Here is a 16,540-nt window from a genome sequence, read left to right on the forward strand (position 1 = left end):
CCCACACGTACAGAGCCCCCCACACGTACACTGTGGGGCCAAGGATCATTGCATTGTGGTCCGAGCGGCTTTGGTCACCATCAATGAGAAAATAATCCCGACTGACAGGCAGTAGCGAGACGTGTTTGTGTTCGCCGACGCTCCCGCCAAGTATTAAATAGGGCTGTTAACCGATAACCGATTTAAGAAGCTTGCCCCATTGTTTTTAGCTGCCGAGACGGACTCGAATCAGCAACCCCTAGGTTGCGAGCCCACTGTGCGAAACATTCCACCACTGTGGCAGCTCCCTGCAATGCTCAATGGTAATGTTATAATATTTATTAAAGTCTGTATTTTGTAATTCAAGTTTGACTTGTAAAATTTATACCAACAATCCCCAATACACTATTAACACTTCATATATGACATTTCCATAAATTATTATCGAAGTTTTGAACTCCATCCTTTCTCATTTCAAGTGTGTCTTTGTAAAAATGTTCAGAAGGTCTGTGATTATAAATACTAACTGCTGACTGCGCTGACAGCGTCCGGTCGTTTAAAGGTAGTGCTGTCACCAACAGCATCTGATAAACCGATGTACGTTTCGCAAGCTTGACTACTGTTCGGAGTTAATTTACACGTTGTACAAATGCCGTTGATTAATATGAAAATAGAGGCTCAATGAGACTCGACCATGGTTACACCAAAAGGACACGTTTAATCAGTCAGTATATACACAAAACCGTCAATATGTACAGAATGCTTGGCATCTTTAACCCACAGGTGTGCATTCATTGTACCATTCACGAGCACTCTCAATGACAAAACACAATATTAAACCAAGAGTATGTGCTCATAAAACATGCTTTAATTGGGTTATTCAATGCGAAGGGAGACGACAATTATGACAAATCTTACTTCCCATGTCCCCCAGCCCTGAATTAATACCGTATTTCTGAAAATCACTACGTGGCAATATAGCTAAATATTTATTTTGTGATTAAGTTGCCGTAAACATTTAATCGCAGTGCGATTCACCACCACCATTGACTCTGCATCATGTTGTGTTGTGCCAACTGTGGTCAGAAAAAGGGTCACTATTCACGAATATTGCTTTACCGTCAACATACATACGCACGTACAAAAGTAAAGCTGCCCTGACATAAACTAAAATTGATGTACCAGCTAAAGCCCAATGAGCTGTGAGTTCTTTTTCATAGGCGACCTGGCCACACGTGACAGTTCACCGAACTGGCTTTAATAATCACATGTGGGAATTTATTGTAGTAGCCAAATAATTTAAACACGTGTTTGTGTGGAGGGGAAAATCAGAGGATGTCGAGAAAAATCTACGTATCCACCCCAGAGAGAGAATTTGTGAACTCCAAATATCCAAGTATCGACAGGGTCTGGGATCGAACCCACGTGTTTCTGCATACCAGGCGAGGGAAATAACTCACCCACGGTGGCGTCACGGTTACTGACTTGGGGCTAATGGTAGCACTATTATTGGCAGTCGTAGTCATGACACTTACATGCTTGTGTCTGGCACATGTTGCGCTTCTGCTTAACACGCCGGGCGCAACTTTGCTGTCTCCGAGCCACTACAGTCGGTGCTGCTGTGCGGGGAAATTCCCACGATTGTCTTTTTTGTAGAATTGTGATTCTGTAAAAAAAAACTACGTGTGCAAACCGTTTGAACTTCTGCATGTCACAACCAGAGCTCAGGAACTAATTTATGTCTGATATAATCATTATAACCTGTATATAATGTGTAGACGGAAAAGATGAGCATACAGATAGAAATTTAATGTTTAAGTTTACCGACCCACTATATAAGCATCTCTCTCCAAGAGAAAAAAAAACCCATCTCTTGATATAACCTTTTAGGACAAGTGAGCACCTATTAAGGTTGGCATGGCATACGAGGGGGTGAGGAGATGTGGGGCAGTCCAGACAAGATCTCTCTGATTGGCTGGGAGAGCAACAGCAGAGCTGGTAGCAATCTGCAACTGGAATGCTGACCATTTGGGTGCAACTCCCGGCCACAGACAGTGGGTAGGCAATTGTTATTTGAACATCACCTGGGCCTCCCTATATTAACTCAGCCTAAAATAATTGCTTGGACCGTAAGCCGAAATCGACACTTGACAGGCGAAACCTGACAGTATAGATCTGCATAAAGTTGGCCTCCATAGGGTTAAGCACTTCCTAGGTACAAAAAAACAGCATACCTCATGGGAAAATGAATATCTCACAACACCGCAACAGGGGGATACACTTCATGTAAATGATTTGTCTTGTGACCTGGTGAATTGTTCCACAATTTACAAAAACCTGGACATTTAAAGTCCTGAAAAGACTCGTAGATTTCCCAGGACAGCAGCAGCAGCTACCCCAATAAGATCCCCATATTATAATGGCAGGGTCCTTGCCTGTAAAATCGGTAGTTCACCAGTATTGATTCAAATAAGCAAGCCTGAACACTGCTGATCAGACACTGTATATCGCAACCAGACCACATTTTCCTTGCCTTTAAACGATACCACCAAAATAAGGCATTCCCACAAAGCCGTGCGGCTTGTGCTGGGTTGTGGGAAAAAAAACTTGTTTTTGTTATGTTGAGAGATAGATATGTGAGGGATACTAAATCGGTTTTTTTATTTAGTTTCTTACCTCGAAAAGAGGATGCTCCTGGGAATATCAGGACACAGTGTGTTAAGCCTAGGGCCCCACCATTACTCACTTGCTACTTGACTTGCTATACCAGACTTAGCAGGTGCTGGTGCTCGAGTGCACCTATATGAAACTATACGGGGCACCGCTGATCCACGGGAGACACTTTAATTTTATCAAGAGACCGATGACCAAAGCGGTTGCCGCCGCGCCAGCCAGGGCTGCTGGCACCGCGTACGCTGCCACTGGCACGCTGCTTGAAGAACCTGCAATAGCAGCAGTGCAAGAAGCACAAAGAAAATCAAGCCAGTCCATACAGTGAGCCTCCACAACATTTTACAGGATTCTCAATTTACCAAAACTATTTTATTTTATTCTTGGGGGGCGCAGGGGATATCGTGAGTTAAATATTTCCAGGGGGACACATGCATTATTACACATGCATTATGTACAGTGCAGGTCACGACGAAATAAGAAAGGCGGTGAAACGTACAGGTGTGTAGGTGTCGGGCAGGCTGGTACGAGAATTTTGACAATACAATAAAGTTGGCACCCACAACAACAGAAATTCTACTCCACCGAGTGCACAATTGATCTTGTGGGCGGCTGGCTGAAGCGCAGTAAATGGAGAGTCCACTCTATTGGGCGTTACGTCGTAAGGTAAAGGTACAACCCTGCAATGTCTTGCTCATGGCACTGCTTGCAAGAGGTCCTCCACTTGGAGCATTCGAAAGAGCCCCTCTATAATACATAGGTGTGGTGGCCTGCTGTTTTACGCCAGCCAGACTTTGTGGAAGAGCTGGAAATTACCCACATTTTACCCACCACCACATGCGACTGATTTTACTCCTGGTACAGTGCATGTACAGTACAGTATATATCTCTCTCTATTGGCTTATAACCTTTCTCAAAGACAATGGCGATCAAGGCCTTCCTTCCATTCAGCTTTGTCCGTGATAATACTCAAGAACGTATATTCTATTGTATGCTATGAACAAAGGACAATGGTGATTATAATCTATGGGCAATGTAAGTATATGGGGAATGTTAGTCTCTGGGCAATATCAGTCTATCTCTCTCTCTATGCGAGCTGTGTCTTTTCTCAAAGACGTTGGTGACCATGACCTTCCTTGCATTCAGCTCTGTCCATGATATTTACTCAATAACTTTGCATTAGATTCTCCCAGTTATATTCAATAATTCAGATTGTGTCTGTAACTTAATTCAGTCTTCTTTGTTTTTTTGTGACACCGCTAACTTTCCTAGTCAAAAGTACATTCATATTCAGTCTATTGTGTTCTCATTACATGTGGATATTTAATTCAAATACAGGATGGCCTAAAAGTCAGGACATATAGGATAATTGAATGTATTTATCAAATCATATAAGGTTATTTAATTATTATTATTAACAAAAGTTCTAACTGACTTCCACTAACATTAATGCATGTATGAATTATCTTTTGAAAATAATTTAGGAATACAATGAAAAAGATCAGGTATAATCTACGAACATTTGTGAATTACGTTTAGTCTCAATTCATTCAGGGATCTTGGTCGAGTTTTGTAAACGACGAATTTAAGGCGACCCCACATGAAGAAGAAAAATACAAGTTGATAATGATAGTAGATACAATATTATCTTAATGCCAGTGTTAACATAAATTCAATAACCCGATGTGTCCTGACGTTTGGGCCACCCTGTATAATAACCCCATGTGTCCTGACTTTTGGGCCACCCTGTATAAGTGAAACATGACCAAGTGTGTGCACTCACCGGTGCTCCTTTTGCGAATCGATATCGGTCCTTGGGAGAGGTCCACGTTGTGCTCAGGGCGAGTGCCGCTGGCCCGGACGTCCCGCACCGACCGCTTGGAACGCACACACCCTCGCCGGCACCGTGAGTTCACGTCCGACTTGTCGCACACACGCACGTTGCACTCCAAGTACACCTGCTATCAAGTCAACATCGCCGCCACCACCGCCGCCACAGTCGTCGTTATATTCGGCAGATGTTTGGATCTTTATTGAGCTTATCTTTATATTTGTAGAACGTGCGTTTAAGCTCAAGGCGTGCGCTCTATAACAGAGTTTAAAAGTGGTAACAACAATGGAGTGATTTAGATGGTAAGGGGCATGCAAGAGCCAAAAAATGAGTGACCATAACAGAGGGCACGTGGAAGGGTCACGAAAGGGCTATAGGGGAGGGACAGGAAGGAGTGGAGTGGTTAGTGGAAGGAAGAGGAAGGGAATGGGCAATGGGGAATTGAGGCTTTAAGAGGAATGAAATGCGGTTAGGAAGGAGGACTGCTTAATATATAGGGAAAGTTGATTCCAGAGGAAGGGTGCAAGGAGGGAGACAGATTGAAAAGATCAAACTGAAAGTGAATGCTGGCGTAAAATAAGTGTAATTTTGTCGTAATAATCATCAGCAGCCATGGTCAATCAACTGCTGAAGGTCTTCCCCCAGGTCGCCACCCAATGCCTGCATGTCAGCTGACGTCACAGCTCCTCAATCTTCGAGGTGGAAGGCCTCTCTGACGCGTTCCATCTCTTTGGATGCCACTGCATCACTACTCTTGACCATCAAACTGTCACGGTTACGTTATTTTTAGCCCAATGATGTTTACAAAAGTTGATTTGTAAGCTGCATTAAACTACCGTGTTGGGAATGCGATATATACGTACACAAAGTCCTCACTTAACACGTATTCATACAATGCGTTTTCACTATTACGCCGTTCTTCTATCAGGGAATACTTTTTGTACAACGAGGAACGTGCCTTTTATAACGCGGAACGCACGCCGTTATAATGCAGCTTCTGAATTGTCGACGACAAACTACTTTCTTGAGCCACATGGTTGAGCGGTATGGGAATTCTGGGTATTCTGCTACAGTACGTAGTGTACCTCATCTCATTTCTTTGTCCCGTCGTAAGATGAATGCAGCCTCATTTTATAATGCAAATGAGATTCACATTTTCTTATTCCTGCTTTGTAATGTATATACGACCATTCCTAGCATTTTTACTCTTCAGAAACGCATCGACTGCATTAAACAAGGAATTGTCGTATAAATATTGCATCGATGTGTAACCCGGGGCTGTAGAAATGTAAAAGGTGTTTGCCCGTTGCCCTCGGCGTTGCGTCAAGCGATTTGCGAGGGCAGTATGCACCTGTGAACTGCTGTTTAGCTCGACGCTCTGGAAGCTGAAGCGCTGCCTCTTGTCGTCCCCACTGGTGTAGGTCACGTAGGACGTGTCCACTTGACAACTGCAATCATTAGGCACGTGCCGTCAAGCACTGTCAATACTCTCTGGACTATGGACACTTGGCACCTGTAGTTAAGATTCAATTACACATAGAGGTGTGCTGTTTACAACCAGCAGGGAAGGCACAATCCCCATCATGCCTTGCATGCAAGTTCACACGACCACCGCATTGCAAGTGCAATGCTTGCTTCTCAGCCTTGTCTCAGCCACTAGCTTGGAAGAGCTGAATGTGTGGTGGCCATGTACATTGTTTAAAAACCACCAAATCAACACTTGGGTTGGATTAAAGTGGCCATCACAACAATGGGCAGCGGTGAAAAAATGAGACAAATATAGACCGGTTTCATTCTCAGTAGGACTCATCAATAGAGTACGGTCATAAATGCTGACAGCAATCTGATGCCTCCCATATATGGAGAGGGCTTACCTTCTTTACACTATGGAGACCCCATGAGCACTTGCCTAATGGCAACACTCATTTAAATCTAACACTTTCACTAAATAATGCGAGAACGCATCATAATAGGAACATGGCACTTGCAGTGCTGGTAATTTAAGGACAGTGAGTAAAAGCCGGAGATGCCAGCTCCAGTCCTCATGCTCCAGCCTGGATCAAGTGAATATAATACGCATTTCAAAATGAACTTGACATATGTCAATGTGGAAAGTCAGAGAATGGCAAGGCACAATGTATTTTCAGAATGAATTTGATCAACGATTTCTGCTGTATGATCCAAATTCGAAGATTACACACGCAAGTTACTCAATCATATACACGGAACAATCATCGACAGCCTACTGGTAGACTAACGGCCCCGTCTGCAGGCCAGGTGCCAAGTCGCCTTGTGCCACACAGGGACAGTTGCTGCCACTGGGGGTGCTCTTTTAAATGTGTTGAGATGATGAGATGACATCAAGCACTCTGAGACGCGCCGACATATGGAAGTGTGGCTCTATCAAAAGAAAAACAATACCCCGATTTAATTCTCCCCCTTTTACTTTGTTTCGCAAATACGTCATCACTTTATTAACACCACTACCTGATTTGCGTCGCCTCAACCCACACTCACGTTGCTGACAGCATTATCTGTCCTTTCTCATATCCCGTCGGCTCTCAGCCTTCGCCTCCACCTACCCTGTAAATGTTTTTGATTCACGTCGTATCGATATCCGTTGAATGCATACGACGACGTAAACCGGGGTATTACTGTAATTCTCGCTATTATTATCATTATTATTATCACAAGCACGGCCCATCCATGTACCCGCTTTGTACGATGATGTAAGATGCATTGTCAGGGGCTCCTGTGTAGGGGGATGCCTTGCATGTCTCCAGTAGCAGCTGCAGGTTGTTATCGAAGGAGTTGAGCAGGACCTAGTGAACAAATTGTGGGACATTAATGAAGAATGCTTGGATGGAAAAGGGGACACATGATGGTTTACACCTGTATTCTTAACAGGCACACCGATGCACAGCTGCAACATAATCACAGACAGCTGTCGACAACTGCAAGTTGATAAAACACCAAACTGTTGATAGAAAGAAAAAAAACTACGACCAAATCCCCGCAGAGTAACGTGTATTATCCCATCACTTCTGTGAGCATGCAGATGACATGGCCAATCACGACCCAACTATTTTCGTGATGTTAAATTAGTCAAATTATCAAACCCATAATCTGTTCTAGATTTGAAGCTTTCGTGACTGCAAGGATTCATATTCTTAGGTTTTTTCGGTAAAGTCACGTAGGTAAAAAATTAAAATTAATAAAAATAAAATAAAAATTAAATAAAAATCACGACGTTTCGGTCGCAACACAAGCGTCCGTCTTCAGGTGAGAAAATTATCTGATGTGGCTTTATATAGGCACGGGAGGGCATAAAACTACAAACAAACAACAACAAAAATCCAAGACCTTCTCAATGATGGCAGCTATACCAAAATTAACAGAGACTCTACCAATACCTTGGCGACTAAAACCAACAAAATCATCACTAATTCGACTTCCCCAATCGAACGCACCAAACAGCTCTCTCCAATACCTTCAGCTGCTAAAATCTGTTGTCAATCACTTACATAGTCCAGCTCTCATCCAATTAGACAAACCGAAAACTGCACTGATAGAGGCATACCAACACCGATCGTTTTTGTGATGTATTTAAAGCAAGACAGTATCAAAATCTTTATATAGACTGTAGGAATCCGATGAGCTATGAAGCTCTTTTTCCCAGATGTCCAGTATGGGCGGGCCAGCCAGTTACAGGCACACAATACAATACGCATGATAGGAGGGCAAAATAGAGGAAACGGTAAGCAAGTCACTAAATATAAATAAGTAACTTGATTCATGATATAAGTACAATTCATCAATATTGGGAAAGGCAGCAAAAACAACAACAAAGCAGTCCCAAACAACACCAAGATAACAGACAATAGTCCCTTGCGCTGGTGCCTCAACGCAATAAAAAAAACAGTGGCCTTGCGATGTTTCGTCACCTTAATGAATAACGTTCACGAGTTGCGCATGAAGTTGCTGTAGACAACTTAAAATAAACGAGACGAGTGAAGATGAATGGGCTCAGGGGATGGGTCAATGCCACTCACTGCATAGAAAACAAGAAGGCCTGTACTTGAGCAAGAGAGCAAGGATAAGGAGGAGGAAGTGAGGAGCTGCATTGGTCCGGAATGGCATGAAATGTATTTCTTTTGTGAAGGCAGATATTGTTTTGTTTCGCATGACAGGAATGTGTCCAGCACGTCTGGTTTGAATCACTGTTCGAATTGTCAATATGTCACTACTTGGTTTTTATACTTCTGCATTCATGACAGAAATATGGATGTTGGGCCTTGGCCAAACACCACCTGGAATGTGCCCAAACTGGTCAGACCTCAGAAGCTAAGCAGGGTTTAGTCTGGATCAGAGGCTAAGCAGCGTTTAGTTTTAATCAGAGGCTAAGCAGCATTTAGTCTGGATCAGAGGCTAAGCATGGTTTAGTCTGGATCAGAAGCTAAGCAGCATTTAGTCTGGATCAGAGGCTAAGCAGCGTTAAGTCTGGATCAGAGGCTAAGCAGAATTTAGTCTGGATCAGAGGCTAAGCAGGGTTTAGTCTGGATCAGAGGCTAAGCAGCGTTAAGTCTGGATCAGAGGCTAAGCAGAATTTAGTCTGGATCAGAGGCTAAGCAGGGTTTAGTCTGGATCAGAGGCTAAGCAGCGTTTAGTCTGGATCAGAGGCTAAGCCAGGTTTAGTCTGGATCAGAAGCTAAGCAGGGTTTAGTCTGGATCAGAAGCTAAGCAGGGTTTAGTTTGGATCAGAAGCTAAGCAGGTTTAGTCTGGTTAATGCTCTCACGGGCGACCACCACGAGCAAGCAAGATAGTCGTAGGGCTGTGGATCCACATGGTGGGTGATTAGAGGTCAATGCAGCAAAACCATCGTTTCGCTGTACTTCTCATGCTTCCACGTCTCGCTCGCCACCTTCACTGACCTACATCGACCAGAGTGGTGAAGCATGGCTATATGATCGCCCCCCATCCCCCCATGCCCCGGAACACGGTGGAAAGATGCTCATTTAGCAGTGCGATGGACAAAAAAATCAACGTATATGTCCATTGAAGATGGGCTTTTGAAAAACAAGGACACTTAGGGACTGCAGTGTGAACACTCACGACATCTATATTTAAGTCCGGTTCTATGATGATGGCAGCAGCTATGTGGTACAGTAGCTGAATGCCAATGTCGACGTCTGCTCCTAGCTATTAGCAGGGTGCCACGGTGGCGAGATGTTAACTACCTCGCCTGGTATACAGGAGGTTGTCGGTTTAATCCTGACCCTGACGTCTGTATATTTGGAGTTTGCATGTTCTCCCCGTGGTCGCGTAGATTTTTTCTCCGGGTCCTCGGTTTTTCCCTCCATATTTATAATCATGCATTTCGAGTATTTGGCTGCTATATATTTCCACATAAGCCACTTTGGTGAGCTTTCATTCATGGCCAGGTCGCTCAGTGGGCCTTGCCTGGTAAAATAAAAATTGTTTAGTTCATAGAGAAGGCTTCAGGAGACAAGAGTTTGTGTAGTTTTGCGATTCCTCCTCCATCGATTTAGCGCATATTACAATGGGTTTGTTTAGTCCATGGTCCTTAGTTTGGGTTGCTTGGCCACAGTCGCACTACCATTCATGGCAGAGATGTATGCATCGGCCTCACCAGAGAGTCTCACTCTGCTCACTATCCTTCCGCTGCTCATGCCATTCCCTCTCTCACCTCCACGTAGATGGGGGACCCGAGGTCCACCTCAAATGGGTAGGAGTTGACGGCCTGGCTGAAGGCCTGGTTGGTGTAAAGCACCATGCTGAGGTTGAAGGAGCCAGAGCTGTACTCATCCACCACCCTGCAGGCAAGAGCGGTAAAGGTGACGTCGTCACATATGACACAGGGCACACATGACATCTCTTTCCACCACAGAGTGTTAGCGCAGATTCGTTTTCAGTAACAGCGGTATGTCAGACGCCACGAATTTTAACAGTACGGTAAGTCCTCGCTTAACACGCTTTCACACAACACATTTTCACTATATGAGGGAACACTTTCATTCCATGAGGGGACACGTTTCACACAACGTGAAATACGCTCAGTATAACGCGGTTTCTGACGAACTACTTTCTTGAGCTGCACGGCTGCGCAATACAGTGATATAGTACACACAATGATACAGTAAAGCAGCTGCGTACCCTCAGTTTCTTGTCCCGCCATCTTACTGTGTGTGTGTAGTAAATTGTATCTCGACAAATTTTATTGTTACATTATTTATGATGTCGCTAAATGCGGCACTTTTCCCGAACGCTTGGATCTGTGTGTTTATCAGTTGGAATGAGTGACAATGACCGTAAAAAATGAGAATTGGTAACGTAAAATATTCAGAACAAATTTGTACATTGCATTATTCGTTTAAACCCAATCTTGGGGCACGTTGTGGGCAAAGTTAAATTGTCGACAGAAACTAGAACAAAAACATTGAAATCAAAGACAATCTTCATACTACGCCAACAACAAAATATAATTATCCTTGGAAAATTCCGTGGAAAGATTCGGAACGCTGGAATACCAAATTCCAAACAGGTGGCTGTAGTAACAAAAGTCAGGAACAACTGAACTCAGCCAAAGAACTTCTTCCTGTGACAGCATCACAATCTAATGTAATTTATATTCTTCGAGTGCCTTCACCTAAGGCGCTTGACATAGATTACAAAACGATGACAATGGAATGATGGAGTTGGGAGGGGTGTACAAGGTTTGGGGAATGAGTGAAAGCAAGAGAGGGTAAATTTTGATTCAAAGCTTTCGTGACTGCAGGGATTCATATTCTTGGTTCTTTCGGATATGTCACGTAGAAGGGAAATAATACAATAATATTAATATAAAACAATAAAACATTTCTTGCTGTGGATTTCACACCTGATGATGATTGCTTGTGTTGCAGTCGAAACGTCGTGAGAATTTTTATTGTTTAATATTAATATTATTTTATTATTTCCCTTCTACGTGACTTTACCGAAAGAACCAAGAATACAAGAGAGGGTACTTATGGATCATGGAAGGGTAGGGGAGGGACAGGAAGGAGTGGAGGGGCGAGGGGAGGGAAGAGAATGGGCATTAGAAAAGAGGTGAGGGTTTAAGAGAGGAACAGAAGGAGGTTAAAGAGGGGGACTGCTCAATGTACAGGGGAAGTTTATTCCAGTTGGAGCTGTGCAAGGAGGTAGAAGGACCGAAAATGGTATTGGGCAATGGGAGGAGCGATAGAGAGAAAGAAAGATCATATTTGAAAGGAAGAGGACGAGAGGGGACACGGTAGGTAATGAGAGAGGCAAAATAAGGTGCTGGGGTGTGGCTGCACGTTACCTGGGAGCAAAGCTCGCGATGACCTTCCCTTCGGAGCCGATGTAGCAGTGCATGGGAATGCGCAGTTTCTTAGCCCTGGTCCCCGTCACGTAGCCGTACGCAGAGTTAGTGTACACAATGGTGTCGCCGTGTGCCTAAGAGGGAAGGCATGGGAGACGTGGGGGTCGGTGGCACGGTGGTTAGCTCGGTGAGCTGAGCTCGATTCCCGCTCATGGCCAACATCGGTGACGGAGATCTGTACCTATCCTAAGCCTCCCCTAGGTCGAATCAGCCTCAAATGAGTACCTGGTGCGAGGTGTAAACAGCGCCACTAGGGAACAAAGGCTGCCGGGAGTGGTGTTGGCCACCCAACCCCCTCGCGTGCCGTGCCGGCCTTCGTAGGTTCTCACTAACAGCAAGTGGAGCTCTGAGTTGCATATGAAGGCTGCAGGTAGCAAGGCCGGAACTAGGGGTGGTGCAGGAGTGGCACTGCACCACCACTATTTCCCTTTGGCTCTGTACGCACAACACAAATTCACTCTCCCAATAGTGAATCACTGTTATGGTGGCCTACACGACAGCTATACTGCCTGCTCCCCATCCGAGAGGACCTGGAGCCAGGCCGCCTCGATAGTTAGGTCGTGCAATCTCCGGTGTTAGGTGTGGGTAGTGCACTGCGTGATAAATAGGTGTGGGGTTTGTGCAGAGCAGTGTCAAATGGAAACCAGAAACTGAAATTGGTAAGTGGAGTTAGCCGCTAATTTCCATGAAATGAAGACCGAACCTATATTCCATTTTCTGCTCTGTAACAAAAATATTATTCAGTCACCAGTGAAATTGGCAATTATCACTTGGCCTAATTCATTGTTATAACACGAGAGAACCAACAACGAACGTGGTTTTCCAATTAAACATGATTTACATCTAAAAACAACCACATTAAATGTTTGCCATGTTGGCTCGTGACCTCATTAAACCAATTTCAGTGATGTTGGATGTGCAACCAAAACAATAATTTTAATTGTATTTTCCCACTCTTTCAACCCATGATAAAGCAATGATGTGAGCTGGGCTGTCCATAGTGGAGTGCAGGGCCCGAGGCAAATCCCACGTTGTATGGGTCCCCCGACGCCTTCAAACTAAACCCGAAGAGTTACATCTGACGTGACGTCTAAGCGCGGTCACCCCAATTCACCATGCCATAGGGACAGCTTTGGCTGTGGGTGTTCTTGTGAGGTTCCAGATCGCAGATGTTTGGTGTGAACCGTCTTGTCGGATCCCATGTGTGGGTAGGCTCTTTGAGTGGTTGGAGGGGGGGAACCTTGGTACCAGTTGAATACCTCGGATGTGGTGCCACAGGCCTTCAGGTTACTGCGCAGAATCAGATAATCCCCCGATGAGGAACCGTGGCACGAAGGGTCCTCCAGATGGATGTTGGCCGGGTCGAGGTGGAGGTTTTCTAGTACACTCAATGAGATCTGCAGCTCAACGTAACTTGAGGTGCAGTTTAGGTGGGGCGATACTGAAACAGAAATGTCATTAAATGCGCAACGTTTTCTACATGAAGGCACACATTCAACAGGTGATTTCTTGCTAAAATGAGCACCGAGGTAATGATCAAATCCCGTTTTAAAGCCCCTGAGTCAGTGGTAAAAAAATCTAAATTGCCATGGTGGAGGTTTCTTTAAAGCACAATCATTGTTGACTTCCTCATAAGTGGTAGCTATTGTATCGACCACTGAGCTACCAGTCCTGTTATATAGACCATATACATGGACCCTCAGATCTTATGAAAGCTGAGCAGGAAACCTATACAAAGTTGGAGAGTTTGTGGCGGAACGGCACTTCTGACTTACTCTAGCAGTTAACACACTCAGTCCCTTCTCACCGATGTGTTCACAGCGGTCGCCCACCCAGCCGGGCTTGCAGTGGCACTTGTAGCTCCCGGCGTCCACCCCATCAGTGCTGCAGTCACCCCCATTGATACAAGGGTTCGGCTGGCAGGGCCCTGCCACACACAGATGTAATGGGTAAAGGGGGTTCTCGCAAGTCTATGTTGCGAAAGGCAGCCCATACGAGGAGATCGTTGGACTTTATTGAAGCTCCTCACACTACGACTCATAAGCACCGGTAGGAACCTCTTCAGGAGCCCTGGGCACGTTTTACACACCCCTTATATACCCTCTGCCCCCACATTTTTCCAGAACATTCCTCTTACTCCCTTTTCCCCACCAAATCTCCCTCCTCCTGTCCTCGGCCAATCCCCTGCCCTCTTCTTCCCGGCTTCATTCTCTTTATTTATTTAAATATTTTGGGGGTGTATCTCCGTGTCCTCACCTAACCCCAATGTCCCTTAAACGACCCTTACAAGTGTGTATACAATATTTGTTTGCTTAGTAATTTAACCACTGTTGGCTGAGCACAGGCCCAAGGGCCAAACATGTCAAGCGGCCAGCAACAAGCAGAACGATCAAAGTTGTCACAGCATTCAACTATGGACCGTGTAGAAAACCACTGTAGGAGGAACAGCAAAACTACACGGCCTTTGCTGATGCCCTCTCATCATGGCCAGATGTGCTGCAATGCGCAAACATAGAATTATTGTTGTTATGTAAAAATGTATTGTGCTACGGGCATGGTACCCTGCCTATAAAAGACACGTTAGAGATGCTGGGCTTACCGGGCGAGGCAGATGTGGTCTGCACTGTACAGTCGCGTTTTTCGGTCCGTGGGAGCACATGGAACGAAAATACATGAGCACGTGGCCATCATTAAGACGTGCTGTTGCACCATAATTTCTGGCGACTACCTGATGATGCTGGTTGTCACTATCAGCGAAACGTCTACACCCAACAACAACGCGCCGGTGGTGCTGCTGAAGCAGTAATAACATTAGCCACGTTCGTTTGTCACGTGATATCTTTATTCATTGGCTGTGTCGGGTGGAGGAGGGTTCACGACACACCTTTAACCGAATGCGATCTGACCCAAACAACTATTACGAATCGCAATATCGGTTCGCAAAAGCGTGCACCGTGTTAAATCTGTTGCAACACGTAAAATTATTCAGTGTAGGCGCGCCATCTCCATGCGCATCTTGAACAGAAGCTCATTTACAACCCACAAGCACGTCAAGTCTCATATAACCCTGTCTGTAACAATGTTGAGCGTCCGCTGTAGAGTGTATTTTACATATGTATATACAAAACTCGTACAATCTGCATTACCCGATGTAGTGTGCACATGCACACAGCTGGATGAATCGAGTCCCGGGTATTATTTGACCACTTAACCAGTCAGTGCGGGGTTTGGTCAAGTCGGGGAGCATACATTTTGGAAGCATATATGTACAATCTTGATTTGAAGATATATGTACAGTACAACAATGCATTTTCATGCACTGCCCTCTAATGTCTACTACTTAGGTCCCCCGCAAACACTTTGGCAACCTGTTCGCGCCCAGATCATACGGGCGTCCTTTTTTCACAGCGCAGTGGTTAGCACACAACCCGCGTTCCGTTCTCCACTCACGGCCATCATCAGCCACGAATATTTTAACCTATCATCAGCCTCCCCAAGGTCGAGTCAGCCTTACATGAGTAACCAGTGCGGTGTGTATTAAGCATCAGCACTGGGGAGACAAAGGCGGCCGGGCGTGGGGCTTGACCACACCATCTTGATACGTGACTATGCAGGTCATAGCCTTCTTCAGCTGAAGCTTCTAAGCTAAGCTAGCTAAGCTATTTTTATTTATTTTACCAGGTAAGGCCACTGAGCGATACAGCTCTTTTTCAAAAGCGACCTGGCCACAAATGATAGCTCAACGAAGTGGCCTATCACGTGGAAATGTATAGCAGCCAAATTCTCTGAACGCGTATTTTTTAAATGTGGAGGGGAAAATCGGATGACCCGGAGAAAAATCAACTCGACCACGGGGAGAGAAGCACCCCAAAGTCCAAATACACAGCTGCAGGCATCGTCCGGGCCGGGATCGAACCCACAAGCTCCTGTACACCAGACGAGGGAGTTAACATCTTCTAGCCACCGCGTCTGCCTACCCGAATCGGATTCCTCACCGAGCCGTATATTATATATGCCCATCATTGCGTGGGGAAAGGGGGCCTAAATATGCAGCAAATATTGATACATTTGTATAGTTGTCCCATTGTGTGTGGTCCAGTAAGCCTATACCTGACGTGCGTGCTTTACCAGCCGAGCGCATGTAGCCTGCATGCTCTGTGCGGCGAGTAACGCAATGCGATGCATGATACACGTCTATTCAATGACTGTATATAGTTCCTTCACATGTATAACTATACAAAGAACAGTATATACATCGCACGCATAGTATAATGAAAAACTTCAAGATGTTCCACAGCGCTGCAACGACCAGTAACAGCGAGAGTGCTAGGTAGCCCGTGGGCACGCGTGCAGTCTACGGGTACTGTCATAGCGCCTGCTGAGTCAATGTACCTGTGGTTGTTGCAGTGGCAGGCACAGCGAAGCAGAGGACGATGAGGCAGTGAGTGGCGAGCCACGAGGGGGGCAGCATCATCCCCATTGGCAGGCAACGTGTGGTCGACCCTCTGCTCTAACTTGTCCTTTAAACAACAGACGACGCGTATCATCGTCACCACCACCGTGATTCGTAAATCTCGGGGGTGTACCGAAGCGATTATTGAGCTCGCTCGCTCGCTCGCACCACGTGACGTGGAAAATTCAATAACTCAAAAAACAC

General features: G+C 45.2%; 1 protein-coding gene across 1 annotated transcript; it reads right to left on the bottom strand.

The window, feature by feature from the left end:
• Positions 1–774: 774 nt before the first annotated feature.
• Positions 775–16,540, bottom strand: LOC133340981 (CUB and zona pellucida-like domain-containing protein 1). The gene is made up of 10 exons (XM_061549544.1): positions 16,276–16,540; positions 14,483–14,506; positions 13,691–13,810; positions 13,143–13,324; positions 11,824–11,957; positions 10,189–10,315; positions 7,193–7,302; positions 5,832–5,928; positions 4,433–4,610; positions 775–2,921 (listed from the first exon to the last, which is right to left on the bottom strand). The coding sequence occupies exons 1-10, from the start codon at positions 16,361–16,363 to the stop codon at positions 2,779–2,781; spliced, it is 1,203 nt and encodes a 400-aa protein (XP_061405528.1). The 5' UTR covers positions 16,364–16,540; the 3' UTR covers positions 775–2,778.

This window comes from Lethenteron reissneri, chromosome 2 (assembly GCF_015708825.2).
Source record: "Lethenteron reissneri isolate LAM-NWPU_2019-01 chromosome 2, ASM1570882v1, whole genome shotgun sequence".
NCBI lineage: Eukaryota > Metazoa > Chordata > Hyperoartia > Petromyzontiformes > Petromyzontidae > Lethenteron > Lethenteron reissneri.

Coding starts and splice junctions, on each gene's coding strand:
- LOC133340981 (XM_061549544.1), bottom strand. CDS start 16,363: ATGGGGATGATGCTGCCCCCCTCGTGGCTCGCCACTCACTGCCTCATC. Junction 13,325..13,690: donor CGACCGCTGTGAACACATCG/GTGAGAAGGGAC, acceptor TTTCTGTTTCAG/TATCGCCCCACCTAAACTGC. Junction 5,929..7,192: donor TACATCATCGTACAAAGCGG/GTACATGGATGG, acceptor TAATGATTGCAG/TTGTCAAGTGGACACGTCCT.